Source organism: Castanea sativa, chromosome 4 (genome assembly GCF_040712315.1).
Source record: "Castanea sativa cultivar Marrone di Chiusa Pesio chromosome 4, ASM4071231v1".
In the NCBI taxonomy this organism is placed as follows: Eukaryota; Viridiplantae; Streptophyta; class Magnoliopsida; order Fagales; family Fagaceae; genus Castanea; species Castanea sativa.
Genome location: NC_134016.1, coordinates 8323731 through 8341345, shown reverse-complemented (window position 1 = coordinate 8341345; position 17615 = coordinate 8323731). Strand labels below are relative to the sequence as shown.

The following is a 17615-nucleotide window of genomic DNA, read 5'->3' as shown; positions in this document are numbered from 1 at the left end:
AGAGAGAGATGCCCACCTCGGCGATGGTGGTGTTGGCCATATGGCTTAGGCCATGGTTGGGCTTGTGCGAGAAGAGAGATAATCCAATGGAGGGAGAGTCTTAGAGTGGGGGAGGTTTGGTGTAGGGAGATGAAGAGCCATGGGAAGCACTTTTTTTTTTTCACAACTCTTTGGCATGAATTTCACTTTTTTTTTTTTTCCTTAGCCACATTGTTTTCTCTTACTTCTAGCTAAGAAAGGGAAAAATAAAATAAAATCATTTGTGTGCTAAGTTTTGATATTAGAATCTCCATATTGCAGTACTATTTGATTGATTAATTGAAGGGTTTTCTTCGATATTATTATATTTCAACAATCGGGCTTTAATTCCAAAATTTTTAAGATTGGCTATTGTCTTATAAACTATCAGCATATTAGCTAAAATTTGTCATACGTGTTGTAACAAATGTCATAACGTGTATCTCAACTCTTCAAATATATATATATATATTCATAAAAAACAATTACCTATATTTTAACCAAGATAATTTTGTGAATAAAAATTAGAAAAAGAAACCAAGGTAATCCTCTCTCAAATCCTAATTCCTGACCTCATTACACAAAATTGAATGTCCTTTTTTCTCCTCTTTTAATTTATTCTAGGAAGAAGGCTTTTGATGAAATGCAAGGTATGAAATGTAGCTTCCATGCACCTTGGTTTAACAATTAGCACATTAAAGCCCAATGTACCAAAAGTAATTATTTTATGATACAAGAAGTTCAAAGGATGCCAAATTACAAACATGATTTAGGATGCCAATTCGACATGGCCTCCACCTATATCAAAATAGATAGTGCTTATTCTTTCTTTTTCTTTTCTTTTTTTTTTTTTTTTGTGAAAAATTTGAACCTTGATCCTCCTTATAAAAAAAGAGTAAGCAATATTCTTAAAGTACAAGGCTCTAGACAAATTGTGCTTATTCAAAATGAAATGCTTAAGGTGCATATAAGTGTTAATGAAGATGAGTTTAAAATGCTCTCAAATTGAAAATATTAAAATGACATACACAAGGAATGCAATTAGGGATAAATTGCCTATAGAAAGATGGTGGGAAAGGATTATGGTTTATTAGTCTGATTACAAGCATGAAGTCATTATTTGGTTAGCTATCAAGGATATAATGCTTAGAAGAGATGGTCATTTAGGGATATAAGGGGGATTTGATGTGTGTGTGTGTGTTTTTTGTAGTAGATTTGAGTCTAGGAAACATACGTTTTATAAGTGCTTATTTGTTATGCAAATTGGTAGCGAGGGCCGAGGATGCTAAATTGGCCTAGGTGATCAACCACCTAAGGGTGCAGGGTTAGGGCGTAACATGACAATTAACTCTTAAAATAACATTCATACTACAAATTTCTCTACAAAATAATGCATCCACCCCTTTATTAGCTTTTTTTTACTGAATATAATCCCATTTCAGCAAGCTTTTTCCTCCAATAGCAATTTAAACAATATACATACAAACGAACTTTGGTTGAATAACTAATTATACCAAAATTTTGCCAGAACTCACGCCATATAGTGACGATATCTGCCACTGAAGAGAGAAATAAGTAGAACACATTACTACTTTATCATAAGCTACAATCTCAAAGCAATATTCTAGTAGTATTTTTTTTTAATTTAGTTAATATTCTAAAAATACTTAGAGCATTACCATCAGGTGTGCCAAATGCCAAATATTTGGCATTTGACACACCTGATATTTGGCATTTGGTACACCAAACACCAAAAAACCCTTTTCATGAGGTGTTCTAAATCCTATAAATTTTGACACGTGTTAAAATAATTATTTTTTTATTCATTTCTCTCCCTTCTTTTTATTACTTTTCTTTCTTCTCTCTCTTACTTTTTCCTTCTTTTTTCCTCCACTTGTTCCTCATGTTCAGTCACTCTCTCTTCCCTTTTTCTTCTTCTTTCTTCTCCAGCTTCTTCATCTCATGGCCTCGGTTTTTTTTTTTTTTTTTTTTTCACCTCTTTCTCTATTTTTTTTTCCTGTCACTATCTCTCGCTCTCTCTTTCTTTTCCTGTCACGAAGAAGAAGACGATTCTAATTTGATATTCACAGATGCGCTAGAAAGACTCCAGCTGCGAGGTCATCGAGGATTTGAAGCTCAGCTCGCTAATTGAAGCTCGTCGATCTGAAGCTCTACTCTCCCAGTGGCAGTCACCGATCTTTGCTCGTTGTCCTCCACAGCTCTCGCTGCCGATAGTTGGTTAAGTTTGGTCATTAATTGATCTGTTGGGTTGAGTTTTTTTTTTTTCTTAAAAAATTTTGTTGAGATTCTTAGATTTGAAAATTTGTTGGAAGATCTGGTAATTGTGATTGTAGTTTGGGGCAGTGGTTGTTGGTTCTTGGGTGGTGGCAACTACCACTAGCTATGCATTTGTATGCGCATTTGTATCTTTGCTAAGTTTTGAGATCATATATTATTTAATGTGTTCTATATATTATTTTAATGTTTAGAATCAAAGAATAGAAGATGTGATAAATGATAAATTGTAAAATACTATGTTAAAATAATAAAGTAAGTTTTTGGTGTGTTAAAATAACATTTTTTTATAGAAGAGCCGATGAGAATGCTATAATAAATTTAGCACATGCCAATTTATAATTAACTTATATTATTTAAATAATTTATCTTGAAAGAAAAAGAAAAACGCCGATAAAAATAAAGTGGAATCCTAGCTCAAGTCACTTTTCACCATTATGAGTTAAACCCGACTGTACCACAAAATTTGAAACCGAGCGCTATGGCAAGGTGGATGAGGTGTTTGACACTATGAGTAGTCTTTTTACAGGATCCAAACATTTAAATTGGGATCTTGATGAGATTTTGCTTATTTAAGATTTAATAATGCTTAAGGGGATTTCTTGATTTCTGACCATGAACTCTAATTAGAAAAGTGGGTACGGTAGAGGATGATAGAATAAGCAACTGGCCAGAGGATAGATTGCAACCATCGCAGCTAAAAACATAACAAACATGTAATATGAACTATCAAATAGAAACTGGAATAATACAAAAATTAAGTTTAACCCAGAACCAACTAATGGCAAGAGCCAAGTACACCTAGCAATCAAGTAAATATCAAGCTCAAATTCGTTATAACGATGTATTTCAATTACTGTGAAACAGCATAAGACAAAAATCATCTCTCTAGTAAACATTTGACATGCTTGGGTCCATGGTCCACATTCACAGGTCTTGCACACTCAAACCTGCAAACATGAAATGTATGAATAAATTAATAGATCCACACACCACAGATTAACATAGACAACAAGCATAGCTCTCTCACACCACGGTGAAGATAGAAAATTGGACACATAAAAGCCAACACTCCAACTTACCAACCAGAGAACATTAAAATCAAGTTTAAATGCATGAAAAATTCTTATATATTTGTTATAGAAACATGGTCAGAATTATAATAAAACAAAATTAACACACACAGTAATAGAGTTGCAATTAAATAGCCCAGGAACTAAAACCTTGCCTTTTAGTTGAATTAAAATCAATTGGTGAAATCATATGTATAGTTTCAAGACAACACAGCCTAGGAGGGCACAATTAACAATTCATTTGGAAGGTCATGCATTTGACCATGAGAAAAAGGTTTAGAAGAGGGAAGGCTACTCTGTGAGTTAAAGAAGTCTTACACACAAGAAATTCACTACCTCATTCAGTGTAAGCAAGGCTTCATCACTTGACCCAATAACATACACTATGTCATGACCCAAATCTCAACAGGGTATAGGCCCATGAGTAATGATAACTAGGAACCTGTAAAAACTTTAGAATCCACAAATCGAAGAAATCCCTTGTCTTGCACTTAAAACATCTTGGATCATCTTCCCACTTCTACAAAGATACCGTTTTGTAGCTAGAATATTCCAAAAATATTCTAAACAAACATTTCGGGCTTAAATAATAATTAACAAGACAAGAGGTCTAGCTTGAATTTATGGACATCAAAAATGTCATTTACAGGTTATTACCTTTGTGGTTTGAGTAGTGAGAACAAGCATATAATATGGGGTAAAAAAACCAAAATCAGACAAGCATATTTGAAATGGCATGGCACACTGTATAGAAGCAAGTCTGAATTTGAATATTTGAAATATATCTGATTTGTACTACTCATTTATGTTGCAAAGATACTAGTAGTGCTAGGATAGATAACCAAAAAGCCCGCATGAAATTTGTCCTTGTCGCTAACAACTTGGCCCATAGTATGTTATTCACAAATAGCTAAAAAGTTACACGTTAATTTATATATAACAATTAACAACTCCTCGGTGTGTGACAAAAACATTATAGTTAATATTCTAGAAATAACTTCCCACCTGGCACTCTTAAGACACTATGTAAATTGTGATTTTTGTTATATATATATATATATATATATATATGATTGTGGTAAGGATGCCTGTAAATTGGTAATACAAGCTTAGCAATATGGAAAAATCTGTGATTTTTTTTTTTTAAATTGTAATTTTTTGGGGGGGGGGGGGTGAAAAGAGGTGAGGATGTGGTTAACATTGAGCTGGTAACAATAAATCAATTAAGAAAATGGTAACACGTAATACAACAAACTAACTAAAACAAAGATCAACACTTAAACAAAATAAAGGAATCAGCTACATCGCAATCCATAACAAATTGTGATGTTATGAGTGACCATATAAACAAAACATATTATAATGGTTTGGTAATTGGTATATCATCTCTAATTGGCTCCATAATTTGAGAGTAGAGTGGAATTGAAAATATGGCCTACTTTATTAATCTTAAGTAAAGGAGCTATCTGACTATAACATTCTCGAAAGAGCAAGACTTAGATACAGTACTTAGGTGCTATTCCTTAGGTTCCTTCTCTTAAAATTCTGCCATGTGGTTTTTTCTCATGGATGGAAGAGTATTTTTTTAAGTTAAACAACCACATGGTATAATCTTAAGAAGGAAACCTAAAGAATAGCACCAAAGGTACTTTACATAAGTTTTGTCCTTCTCGAAAGTACAAGGCCTCGTCCAATTTAATTATGTAATTACTTTCGGTTCTTATTTGTAAAATGTCAATAAATTTTAAGATAATATTCTATTTTCAAGACATAAAGTCACATTCAATGCAATGACATCTTAACTAGTTAATTGACACAAAAAAAAAAAAAAAAATTGAATGAATGACAATTTTGTTGTTACACTACAAATCCATAAAGAAAGGAAACAATTACCCAACCGCATTTGTAGTTTATTCATCATTAACAAAGATACAATTTAAAGACAATACTTGTGATTCCTAATGATAATTTTGCATCACTAACCTGGAGGAAGAGACTGCTTCAACTTGTCAGCCTTCTCAGAGTCGAAGACACACAAAGTGTACAGATACTTGGAGCAACGAACCTTGAACTTAACCACATCTTTGCTCCTCTTGATCTTCACAGAGCGTGCATCTTTCCTTCTGGCCGTGAGAAGGAAGTCCTTAATCTCATGGATTTGCTTCGGCTGTAAACCAGAATCCCAAATAGAACTTTGCATTAGAAGACAATAAATAAAAGCAAAAATGGCATACAATATCAGTGAATGAGTTGGCATCTCAACCACAGAAACCAAACATTTATAAAATTAACACAAACCATAGGTAACAAGTAAAACACAAATGACATAGATAAGTCAGCATACTAGGTGATATGTCAACCACAGCAACCAAAAATGACAATATTTGTAAACTTAAACTAGAACCTATCAAAAAAAAAAAAAATGCAAGACACCATACAATGCAACCGGAAAAATATATCTATATTTAATACAGGATCTTTTTGTCACGAAAACAAGTTAAAAGAGGATAATATGGATGATAGTTTAATCCAAACTCAACATGACCCATATAAAGCCTAAATCACTTTTCTCTCAGCAACCACAGTTCATGCTCTACATGTGCATTTTCATTATTTTGCTACTTTTTTCCTCACAAAATACCATATACCTTAAACCCCTAAACCCAACTATTTGAATTTCCAATAAATAAAAACCTATACTTCTCTCAGCAACCACATTTCATGCTCTACATGTGCATTTTCATAATTTTACTACTTCGTTTCTCAATTTCTACACAAAGCCATATACCTTAAACCCAACTATTTTAATTTCCAATAAATAAAACACTATAACTTAAACCCTAAACCCAACTATTTGATATCCCATTACAACTAAATCACAAAATAAGAGAACAACTTCCAATACATAAAGCCATATACCTTAAACCCAGAAAACCCAACTATTTGAATTTCCATTACAACTACACCATAAAACAAAATAAACCCAGAAAACCCAACTCTCATTTCAACTAAATCCTTCCACATAAACCAAAACCCAGAATAAAAAAAACACTAAAAACCCGTTTTCATACACTCAAAACAAAGATCTAAAAACCCATTTTCATCATCAAATGAAAAAACAAACACAAATATACAGATGTAACTACATGCATATACATATAAACATACTCAAAAAGTACCAGAAAACTGAACAAAACAAATGAGCAAGAGACAGAGATCCAAAATACCATTTTGCTTTTGGGGATTTGAGGGCCTCGTGGGTGAAGTTTTGCAAGCTCCGAACCCTTACTAAGTTTGATTTTTAAATATAAATATATAGGTCACTCATAAACCCTAGAGTTTTAGGTGTATTGTCTGTTTTAGCCCTATGGATTTGTTTTTATTACGCTCTGGACCGTGGAGCTATGGGCTTGGGTTTACTTGGTTTAGGCCTAATAGAGTAATTGTTTTGGACTGGGTTTGTGTTTAACTGAGTATCAATACTCCATGGCCCATTTTATTATTAAAAAAAACACTATGGCCCAAGTACTTTTAATGGGTTGATTTCTTAGGCTTGTTGGGTTAGCACAGACATACCCAAGCCCATGAGATAATGGACTTGAATAATAATGTTGAATATGGAAAAAGGAATCTTATTTATTTAGTACTTTCCGCTCAATGAGAAAATGTGCCATGGAAAACTAACTATTATTTATATAAATAATAAATTAACATTGCTACATATTTTTGAGGGTAAATTTTTTTATTATTAATTAACATTATTATATATTTTGAAAATTTTAACGTGCATGTTAAATTTCATTCAATCTAGATATTATTTATTTCGTGATTCATAAATTTATTTTTTATACATAATTTAAGACTACAAAAATTTGAAATATAAATATTTGATTGTTGACATAGCTATTAATTTTTTATTTTCTGAAAATTTTGCATGCATGGATAACATAATAAGAAAATGCAATCTAATGGTGGATTTGTCAAAATTCATATCTAATAAAAAAAATATAAGGTGAGTTTGTTGGCAAACTTTGTTTTTGTTTTTGAGGAAAAAAATAATACTAAAATTTTAGTTTTAAATGATAATAGATTTTTTTTTTTGTTTATTTTTTGAATTGTTTTAAAGAAAGATTCTTCCACATAAAAAAATCTTCAATTTATTACATAATGATTAAAATTCATTCATATATTCTTTTAATCACATGACATACCTAATATTGATATATAAATTATTTAAATGACTTAATAAGTCATGTGATTAAAATACATGTGTGTCATCTTCTAAATCGACATGTATAAGTTAGAGGATCTTGGAGATAAGATTTATCCTTTCATTCATCAATTTTTTCACTAAATATTTTCAAAACACCTTTTATCTATAACTAAATTTTTAAATAAACGAACTAAAACTTTTATAAATAGCATGTTAGTTAGAGAGGTTGGCAAGCTACTATGATCTATAAATTCCCATCTATATCCAATCCCCACAAGAATAGAAGCGAGTTGCTTCCGGCATGGCTTGTAGTTGTAGTCTTTTAGCTTATGTGGTGCCTTCCTACATGCACGCGCACGCCAGAATGCCTCCTTGATTTTAGATGATATTTATTTGTTTGAATAAAAATTTTAATTATTCTTTTGTTTTCTCATCCTTCTTTATCCAAATTGCACTCCATCATCTAGTTTTTCTTCTCTCAAGAAAATAGGAAATATCTTAGTTTTTCTAATAATATATAATAAATTTTTTTTTTCATAAATTTCGTGTATGCATGTACCATAAATTGGTTTATAACCATATTCAAATTTATGATGACTAAAAAAGAAAGCTGGCTCCCAAAAATATCTTTTAATTAACATTTCATTTGTTTCAAAATCAAGGTGTGCATGGGTTAGATTAGAGAGTTCTTTCAAACCATTATGACCTTCTTAAATTGAGAAATTTTTAATTCAATCCAACACATCACATGTGTAGAAACTAACCCAAACCACATGAGTCAGGCTAGCAAGTTTTATTGAAATTCATATCAGGTAAAAAATTGGGATTTATTCAAGCCCTTTTTTTAATAAATTATTATAATTCACACAATATGCCTAAATTATATTTCAAATTTCTAAATTCATCAAAACTAATTCTCAAAATTTCATAACAAATCAAACTAAAAATATTATAATAAAGGTGATAAAATAAATTTATATGCATCAAGTTAGGCTCGATGAGTTGAAATAAAATCAACCCAAACTCAACCTAATCCCTGAGGTTCAAAATAAAATTTCAACCTCACTTGACTCATGACTAACCTACTTGAGGCATTTGAGTTGGGTTAGGTTGAATTGAGCTAGGTTGGTTTTGTCTGGTTGATGGGTTAGGTTGAATTGAGCTAGGTTGGTTTTGTCTAGTTGATGGGTTAGATGCATAGCAGTAATTTCAATGGAAAATATTTTATGTTTTTTCTTGTGTTTGATGTGCCAAAAGATCTTGTTTAACTAAAAATCTCTTCCAAAGGCAATAGAATATAACTCAAAGAGGATGAAAGTGTTTTCCAATTTTGAAAAGCATGGAATATATATTTTCCATTATTCCTTTGTTTCCTTGTCCTTGTTATTTCTTTGCACCACCATTGATAATGTCATCACTCCCACTGTCACTATTGCCATTGCCACCACCATCACCACAATTGTCGCCATCACCATTATCATTGTCGCTGTCACTGCTAAAAACACTACCACCATTACATAATTTGAAAATCTAACTATTAGATTACAAATTTGTACATGTTAAATTTCGTTCAAATTGGATATTATTTAATATGTGATTCATAAACTTATTTTTTATGTATAATTTAAAATTACAAAATTTTGAAATATAAACATTTAATTGCTGACATAGTTATTGATTTTTTATTTTTTATTTTCTAAAAATTTTTGCAAGCATGGGCGACATAATAAGAAAATGCAATCTAATGGTGGATTTGCCAAAATTCACATCCAATAATATATATATAGTTTGTTGGCAAACTTGTTTTTGGTTTTTTTTTTTTTTGGAGAAAAAAATAATAGTAGCATTCTACTTTTAAATGATGATATATATATATATATATATATATATATATATATTTTTTTTTTTGAATCATTTTAAAGAAAGCTTCTTCCACATAAAAAAGTTTTCAATTTATTACATAATGATTAAAATTCATGTAAATATTCTTTAATCACATGACATACTTAATATTTATATATAAGTTATTTAAATGACTTAATAATTCATGTGATTAAAATACATGTGTATCATCTTCTAAATCAACATGTATAATTTAGAGAAATTTGGAGATTAATTTTAACCTTTTATTCATCAATGTGTTCATCAAATATTTTCAAAACACCTATATTTATAAATAAATTTTTAGTTAGAGAGGTTGGCAAACTACTATGATCAATAGATTCCCCATCTATATACAATCCTAACGAGAATAGAAGTGAGTCGCTTCCAACTTGGCTTGTAGTTGTAGTCTTTTAGCTATACACTCCCCTGAGAATGCCTCCTTGGTTTTGGGCGATATTTATTTGTTTGATTAAAAATTTTAATTATTCCCTTGTTTTCTCCCCCTTCTTTGCCCAAATTGCACTCCTCCATCTAGTTTTTCTTTTCTCAGGACAATATGAAATATCTAAGTTTTTCTAATAATATACAATAAATTAATTTTTTTTTTCACAAATTTCATGTATGCATGTACCATAACTGGTTTACAACCATATTCGAACCTATGATGACTAAAAAAGAAAGCTAACTCCCAAAAATATCTTTTAATTAACATTTCAATTCTTTCAAAATCAAGGTGCGCATGGGTCAGATTAGAGAGTTCTTTCAAATTATGATCTTGTTAGGTTGAGAAATTTTTAATTCAATCCAACACATCACATGTGTAAAAACTAACCCAACCCACATGAGTCAAGCTAGCAAGTTTTACTTAAATTCATACCGGGTAAAACCTTGGGATTTAATTAATCACTTTTAAAAAAAAATTAATTATTATAATTCACATAATATGCCTAAATTATATTTCAAATTTCTAAATTCATCAAAACTAATTCTTAATACTTCATAACAAATCAAACTAAAAATATTATAATAAAGGTAACAAAATAAACTTGTATGCATCAAGTCAGGCCATATAACTTGAAAAAAAAAAAAATCAATCAGAACTCAACCTAATCCCCAAGGTTGAAAATAAACTTTCAACCCAACCTAACTCATGAATAACCTACCTGAGGCATTTGGGTTTGGTTGAGTTGAGGTAGGTCAGTTTTGTCCAATTAGATGCATAGCCCTAATTTCAATGGGATATATTTTGTGTTTTTCCATGTGTTTGATGTGCCAAAAGATCTTGTTTAACTAAAAATATTTTCCAAAGGTAATAGAACATAACTTCAAAGAGGATGAAAGTGTTTTCCAATTTTGATAAGCGTGGGATATATATTTTCCATTATTACTTTGTTTCCTTACCTTTGTTATTTCTTTGCACCACCATTGATAATGTCATCACTCCCACCATCACTATTGTCATTGCTACCACCATCACCACAATTGTCGCCATCACCATTGTCGTTGATGTGTTGTCGCTGCCAACAGCACCATCGTCATCACCACTATCACTATCTCATTTTGTTACGCTCTGTTTGTTTTAGTATCAACGTTTTCTGAAAAATGGTTCATTTTCCAAAGAGCATTTTCTGGAAAACTATATCATTTTTTAGTGTTTGGTAACGACCTTGAAAATGAGTTTGAGAATGTTTTCTGGTGTTTGGTATGCAAATTTTTATTTTTATTTTTTATATTTCTTGTGTAATTTAAAACATGTGTATTATGTAAACCAACTAATGTAATCAATATAAAAAAAAAAAAACCAAGAATGAATTTGGTTTTCATACTAAAATTTTGACAATAGATACAATCAAAATTAGTTGTCAAATTTCATAATCTCTACCACTCATCATACTCATATATATGGACAGAAATGTCCACACACACACACACACACACACACACACACACACACACACATATATATATATATATCAATCGTTTATCTATATACATAAAATTGACAAGGGAATACATCTTTTATAAGTACAAATAACAATAACTTATAATTGTCTACTCTTTTTGCTGGTATACTAATTGTCTACTATGGTCAACCACAAGTCTTTAATATTACTCAAAATTATGTATTCATATAATGTATTTACATAATATATCATTACTACATAGTATTTGCATAATGTATCTATCAACGAAAAAGATTATTCTATGTAAAAGCAATTTAGAGCCATATAGGTACTGTGTTTAAAATTTTCGTCTTTTACTTCATTCATTCATTCTTTCTTCTTTTTTTTTAATATTTTTTTATCACTTTTATGTGCAAAAAAACTTCTACGTGGAATCCATCAAACCAAAAATTTCTTAGAGAAAAAATAAAATCAAGTTTGAAATTCAAAGTAAAGAATTAGGATTTTGGTAAAGAGGAATGAAATAATTACCGCTGCAAATATGTTCTCTTTTGCAAGTTGGTAGAGAGGAATGAAATAATTATTGAGTAATGAGGGGAAAAAATCTACTTAGAGAACTGTGTTATAAAGTGGAAGAGAAATATGGAGAGAGAGTGAGGGATAGAGATCTATGGAAGAGATGAGACCAGAGTTAGTGACAGTAAGGGCGTGAGGAAAGAAAAAGAAAAGGGAAGAGAGAAAGAGTGAGAGAGCGTACTGTGAGAGAGAGATTGTTTTCCAAATTTTTTTTTTGGAAAACAACTTATAAAAAAAAAGTTTTATTTTTATTAGGATTTTTCATTGACTAAAGATAGTTTTTCGTTGACCAGTTTTTTTTTTGTACTACCAAACACTGAAAAATATGGAAAACTATCTTTACAGAAAGTTTTCCAGCAAAACAAACAGAGCGTAAATAAATAATAATTTCAATTTCATTTTGTTAAATTTTATACTTAAACCATGAAATTTGATTATCTATATAAAATAACTTTAATTTGTTAAGTTTTAATTCATTGAGTTAATCTTGACTTGGTTATTATTAAATAAATTTATTTACTTGATATATAAATATTTAAATATTACTTAAATTTATTGCCTTAGACCCCAAACCATATTGAGTGGCCTAGTTAAGGGCCAACAATTCCCACATTTCTCCGCTCTCTATTTGTAAAAATAGAAACCTGTCTTCTCACATTTACGAAAACCGTTACGCCATTTTGGGGACTTAGCTTTTTATAAAGTTACAGATATTTTTTTACAAGCTTATCTGCTTTGAAAAGAAACATTGGCCGACCTTTCTCAAAAGATTAGTACTAGACATTGTATATAGTCTCGAAAAAAGGTGGAAAGAGAAAAATAATTGCAAAGTAAGATGAAAAAATGTTCTCTAATAAGTGTCCATATGTGTGCACATACGTGTGCACAAGCATGGCACAAGGGAAATGTGGTGAGAGAAAGAGAGTGAGTTCCACCATTTCCTCCCAAGAAGATATGATAAACAAGTAACACTAAAGAGAACTGATAGTACCAAGTCTTATCTAAAACTAGAAAAGTTGGTTTCCACTATATAATGTTGGCGTAAAGCCAGTACATGAGTCTGGTAATTAAAAGGCAAATATGCTATTCAAATCACTGGACAGCAGAGCAAACATGGGATTCAGTGGCTGGCTTCTGCTTGCCACCAAGGTTTGTTTTGGGACCCCCCCTCTTATTCCTTTATGTCAATTTATTTGTATACTTCCACACAACAAAGTCTCTCTATAGTCTACACCCTTAAAAACTTTTCCAATGGTGATTCTTCTTCTTATTTTTTTTTATAGAGAATTTCATGAGGCAGTTTGTTTCTCTCTTATGGCCGGAAAGATGAAAAAAAAGAGAGATAATGACTGATTGCTCTCAAATTGCCAAAGGTGTTGAAATTTGTCAAAGTGGGGTCTTGAAAATTGGAAAACTTTTGATGCAATTCTAACCTTCAACTATTCTGGTCTGAATAGGCTGCTCCTGAAATGATTTAGATGGAATGATACAAATACATAATTCTACAAAAGATATCCTGTCACTCGAGATTCAGAATGAAAAGAAATGATATTGTGTGTATGCTCTTGTTTAACAAAATTTTCTTTTTAGTATTTTACCTTATTTACTTATGTATAACTTCTTAAAAATATAATTTTTTTAGCTATAAATATATTTTTAATCATTTTTAGCAAATAAACTTTTAGTAAAGACATGAATTAGTTCCAGTGCATTAGAACCAACATAATATGGACATGTGTCTGCATCGTATCGACTCCAGTGCACTGAAGCTAACCCTTACTTTTTTGAAAAGGCTCATGATGCATGTGTATCAGCCTTAGGTCAACATGTAAATTATAGCCTATGTTTTAGAAATATAAGCCTATGTTTTCTAGTCTCCCTTGAATACCTCATCCCATCTATTTGCTTACCTTTGGAGAAACACTATATGGCACTTCATAGGAACACTATATGTGTAAACTCTCTACAAAGTCTACTACATATTAGGGCACTTCATATGACAATGCCACCTTTTTCATTTGATTTTTTTTTTTAAATAAATAAAATGTAACTTGTGGTTCCTGGGCGAATGCATGGGAATGATGATGTTCTGTGATATGCATAAGATGACAATCAACTTTCTGTATCGCTTTGTAAAAGAGCTCTTGTAGTACTTTTGTACGTTAAGCATTTTTTTCTGAAAAGGAGAGGTCCCAAACTTGATTCAAAATATTTGTAAAGCTTAATTATTATTCAAATTTAATTACCAATGATTATTTTAGCTTTTGTTTACTGATTTCATCCAAATTGTTTTTTATTTTTTGGTTCTCAGTCATGAATTTACTTTTATTTCTGATATTACATCTACTTTCCTAATTATTAGTTCTAGATATGCATAATACCATTTCATACCATTAAGATTAATTCAACATTGCTGTTGAGAAAACCACATTAGTAATCCACAGAATAGTTATTATAGATTTGCAAGCCACCCGAATTTTTAATAAAATTAAACACAACCAGATAGCCAGCCAGATTGGCAACTATTTATATTCTGGTCTCAATATTTGGGGTCTATATCAACAGATATGAATTAGTAGACTTAAAAAGTGAAAAATGTTGGCAACATTTTAATAGAAAACCTAGTTTCAACCCTATTAGCTTATTTGCCAATTTATTATTTGCTGAAAGTATATAAAAGTACAGATGTATCTCAAAAAAAGAATTAAACAAAACGCATTAATCACTTGTATGTATATACTAAAATTGCCATAGGCAAACTCTCCCAAACTACTCATGAGTCCTGAGTCATGACACATATCTACCCACACCTTTGCAAACTGAAAAATGTAATATAAATAAAATCGATCTGTATTACACTTCAAACACTTACACAATGCGCTCACACACATGTACATAGGCGTTTATATGCGTGTAATATTCCTCATACATAAATCCACTTACGGATGAGAGGGAAGGAAATAAGCAAGCAATCCAAACGGGAAGTACAATGCCATTGGATAAATTATAAAGCGAGGCACAAGTGCAAACACCTTCAAACAAGAGCAATGAAATGAAAGGAAAAAGAAGCAACACAAACTCCCAAGCATAAAGCTGAAGAAAAGTTGGACATAAATATAAGACTACAAAGGTGCATGAATAATAAGAAGATAGAAAATAAAAGATAAGACTAGCTAGCTTGAAACTCCATATAATGTTCATGGCTTCCAATAACTTGTGCATTAATCCCATGCTAAACTTGAGTGTATAGGCTAGCAATGGTCCTTATTATACCATATATCAATTATGGTTTCCATGCTGAAGCCCAAAGTACTGGTTCTTCCTTCCATGTCAAGTAAATTCCTGAGTCATCATGATCTCCTTGTGGTAGCACAAGTGCCCAACCAGCTTTGTACCTCTTTAGCAATGCCTTGACATCATCCACAACATCATCACTAAACCCAACTGGTGAAAATGCCTCCTTGAGCCTCTCAGACCATTGGCTCCCTCTCTCCCTTCTCTCACAATCTTCTTCACTACTTTTTTCATCATCACAAGCCAAAACCCTAACTATGCTCCTTGAGCTCTCCCTCTCCAACATTAATCTCTCATTACTTGTTGGGACAAAGCTCTCCTCTAGCATCTCAAAGTACAATGTATAGAACCTAAGGCACTCTTCAAAGCACTTCACAAAGTCATCTCTTGAGCTTGATAAGTCTGCTTCTTCCTCAACAATGGTCACAACTCGAGGCCTAAGCGATTGGAACATTTGAATCACAGCTCCTCTTTCCTCTACTTCCGCTCTTCTCAAGGCCCCAATACAATTCACCACAATAGCTTCATCCTCTTGAACACCTAGTACTTCTTTTGTGAGCTCTGCCAAATGATTTAGCCCCATTATAGCATTAAACTCAAAGGGTACTCCCATTAATCTTGCAAACTTTTCCATTCTCTGACCTACTTCCTTCATGACTGACTTGACTGTACTAGTTGTCACCACAACAGTAAGCTTTAAATGAGGGGTATCATCATTTCTTGTAGCCAAAGCTTCTAGCAAAGTAGGCCATTGGGTGCAAAGGGTATTGCTTATATCAATTATGTGAAGTTTGGTCTCACCCTCTAAAGCTTCCAAAATGGCACCATTTGAAGCTACATGACCAAAAGTCATCCATGGACTTACCTCTTGGAACTTTAGTATCAATTTCCTAGCTGAATCAAAGGAGTGGCTCTTTTCAGCCACTGAAGTTAGTGTTTTGTAGCATCGTTGGCCGGACTCCGTGGCCTTACAAAATAGAGCTTGTAAGAAATAAGATGCTAATTTCTGATCACAATCTCCATAAGGTGAAGCAAGCTCATTCAACATCCATAGAAGTTGATGGATTTTGCTAGAGTCCTTCTCGGATATAGCTTGTGCACACTCCTTGAGAAGTCTTGAGGCCCATTTACCTGATGCACTAGGCAGCACACCAGAATCAGATGATCGGCTTGTCGATGTGTGGCTATTTTGAGGCTGATTGTTGCTATGCATATCTATTGCTGCCTGACCATTGCTCTGCTGGGTGGACTGGAAGAAGGGTGATTCTTCCGGAGTGAAAAGAGTTATGTCCATGTGGGTTATGGAGCCCCTTTGACTCTAAGCCACATTTGCAAAGCTCAATTTCATTTTAGGCTCAGAAATGGCCAAGTATAACACTGTAATATAGAAAGCAATATATAATAGTTGAGGTCGTTTTCGTTCTAGTTTATTTATAGCTTTGTATCACTATTAAATAAAATATTTTTAAAGGCTTATAATTATTTAAGACAAGGTACACTTATGAACAAAAGCGAATTGTTTTCTATGCTTGAAAGAATACAAAGATTGCAACCACCTGGGAACTGTATGTGTGGCTCTAAATTAACATAGTGAAGGTAAAATTCAAAAACTGTTACTTCGCAAAGTTAAAAGAAATGTGTCAATTAAGTTACTATGAACCCATCTCCCTCTAAATCCTTAAGAAAATGTCTATCCGCAATTTTAGTTGCCACGGGCCAGGTTCTTTTCTAAACACCGGTTTAAGGAAGAAAGGAATTAGGGTCAACAATTTATCGAAACGGAAAGAGCCAATTTCACAATTATAAGTCATAACTTTATTATTTGGATCTAACAATTTATATAGTATTATATCGTTTATAACTTTAAATGATGTAATATTGAACGCTTAGATTTACAATATTTGATATTGATGATAAAATAAATTTATTATTTTATTTCAAATGAAGATGGTCATTTTTTTTTTCTATCCTATCAAACAAAGCTTAAAGAATAATCACATGATTGTAACATCTAGATTGACATTGCCTGCCCCCAACAATAGTTTTTGATGCAGGAGGTTTGGAAAAGAATAAATAATTTATTCTCTTAAAAAAAATATGTGCATGGAAATGGAATCCCCATTATTTAAATAGCCACTCCATCAAACTAAAGGAAAATAACAAACGACATATTTGTTTTCAGTTAAATCAAACAAATAGAAGATGATAAAGGTTATAGTACTTGAAAAAGACACTCTTGGGGCTTAGTATGCTCAGATTCTACCTCAATTTTGTCAACTTTTTACTATTACTACCGTTACCACAAAAAAAAAAAAAAAAGTCTATCTTACTAAAATTTTTGGGCCTTCACTTATTATT

General features: G+C 31.8%; 2 protein-coding genes across 3 annotated transcripts; both read right to left on the bottom strand.

Annotated features, from left to right (window-relative positions):
• Window positions 1-3019: 3019 nt before the first annotated feature.
• Window positions 3020-6716, bottom strand: LOC142631201 (large ribosomal subunit protein eL38z/eL38y). 2 transcript variants are annotated; one of them, XM_075805306.1, is made up of 3 exons: window positions 6614-6716; window positions 5370-5553; window positions 3020-3263 (listed from the first exon to the last, which is right to left on the bottom strand). In XM_075805306.1, the coding sequence occupies exons 1-3, from the start codon at window positions 6614-6616 to the stop codon at window positions 3241-3243; spliced, it is 210 nt and encodes a 69-aa protein (XP_075661421.1). In that variant the 5' UTR covers window positions 6617-6716; the 3' UTR covers window positions 3020-3240. The 2 variants fall into 2 exon arrangements, with proteins under 2 accessions (XP_075661421.1, XP_075661420.1); XM_075805305.1 differs by lacking the exon at window positions 6614-6716 and having other exon boundaries at window positions 5370-5601.
• An 8208-nt stretch (window positions 6717-14924) lies between these two features.
• On the bottom strand, window positions 14925-16655 carry LOC142630659 (protein SHORT-ROOT-like). Its single transcript, XM_075804688.1, has one exon. The coding sequence runs from the start codon at window positions 16549-16551 to the stop codon at window positions 15247-15249; it is 1305 nt and encodes a 434-aa protein (XP_075660803.1). The 5' UTR covers window positions 16552-16655; the 3' UTR covers window positions 14925-15246.
• Between the last annotated feature and the right edge of the window lie 960 nt (window positions 16656-17615).

Bases quoted from the DNA above. Each gene is read 5' to 3' on its own strand.
- LOC142631201 (XM_075805305.1), bottom strand. From the start codon at position 5,586: ATGCAAAGTTCTATTTGGGATTCTGGTTTACAGCCGAAGCAAATCCAT. The intron at 3,264-5,369 runs GTTAGTGATGCA...TCATGTTTGCAG, and splicing joins GAAGCAGTCTCTTCCTCCAG to GTTTGAGTGTGCAAGACCTG.
- LOC142630659 (XM_075804688.1), bottom strand. From the start codon at position 16,551: ATGGACATAACTCTTTTCACTCCGGAAGAATCACCCTTCTTCCAGTCC.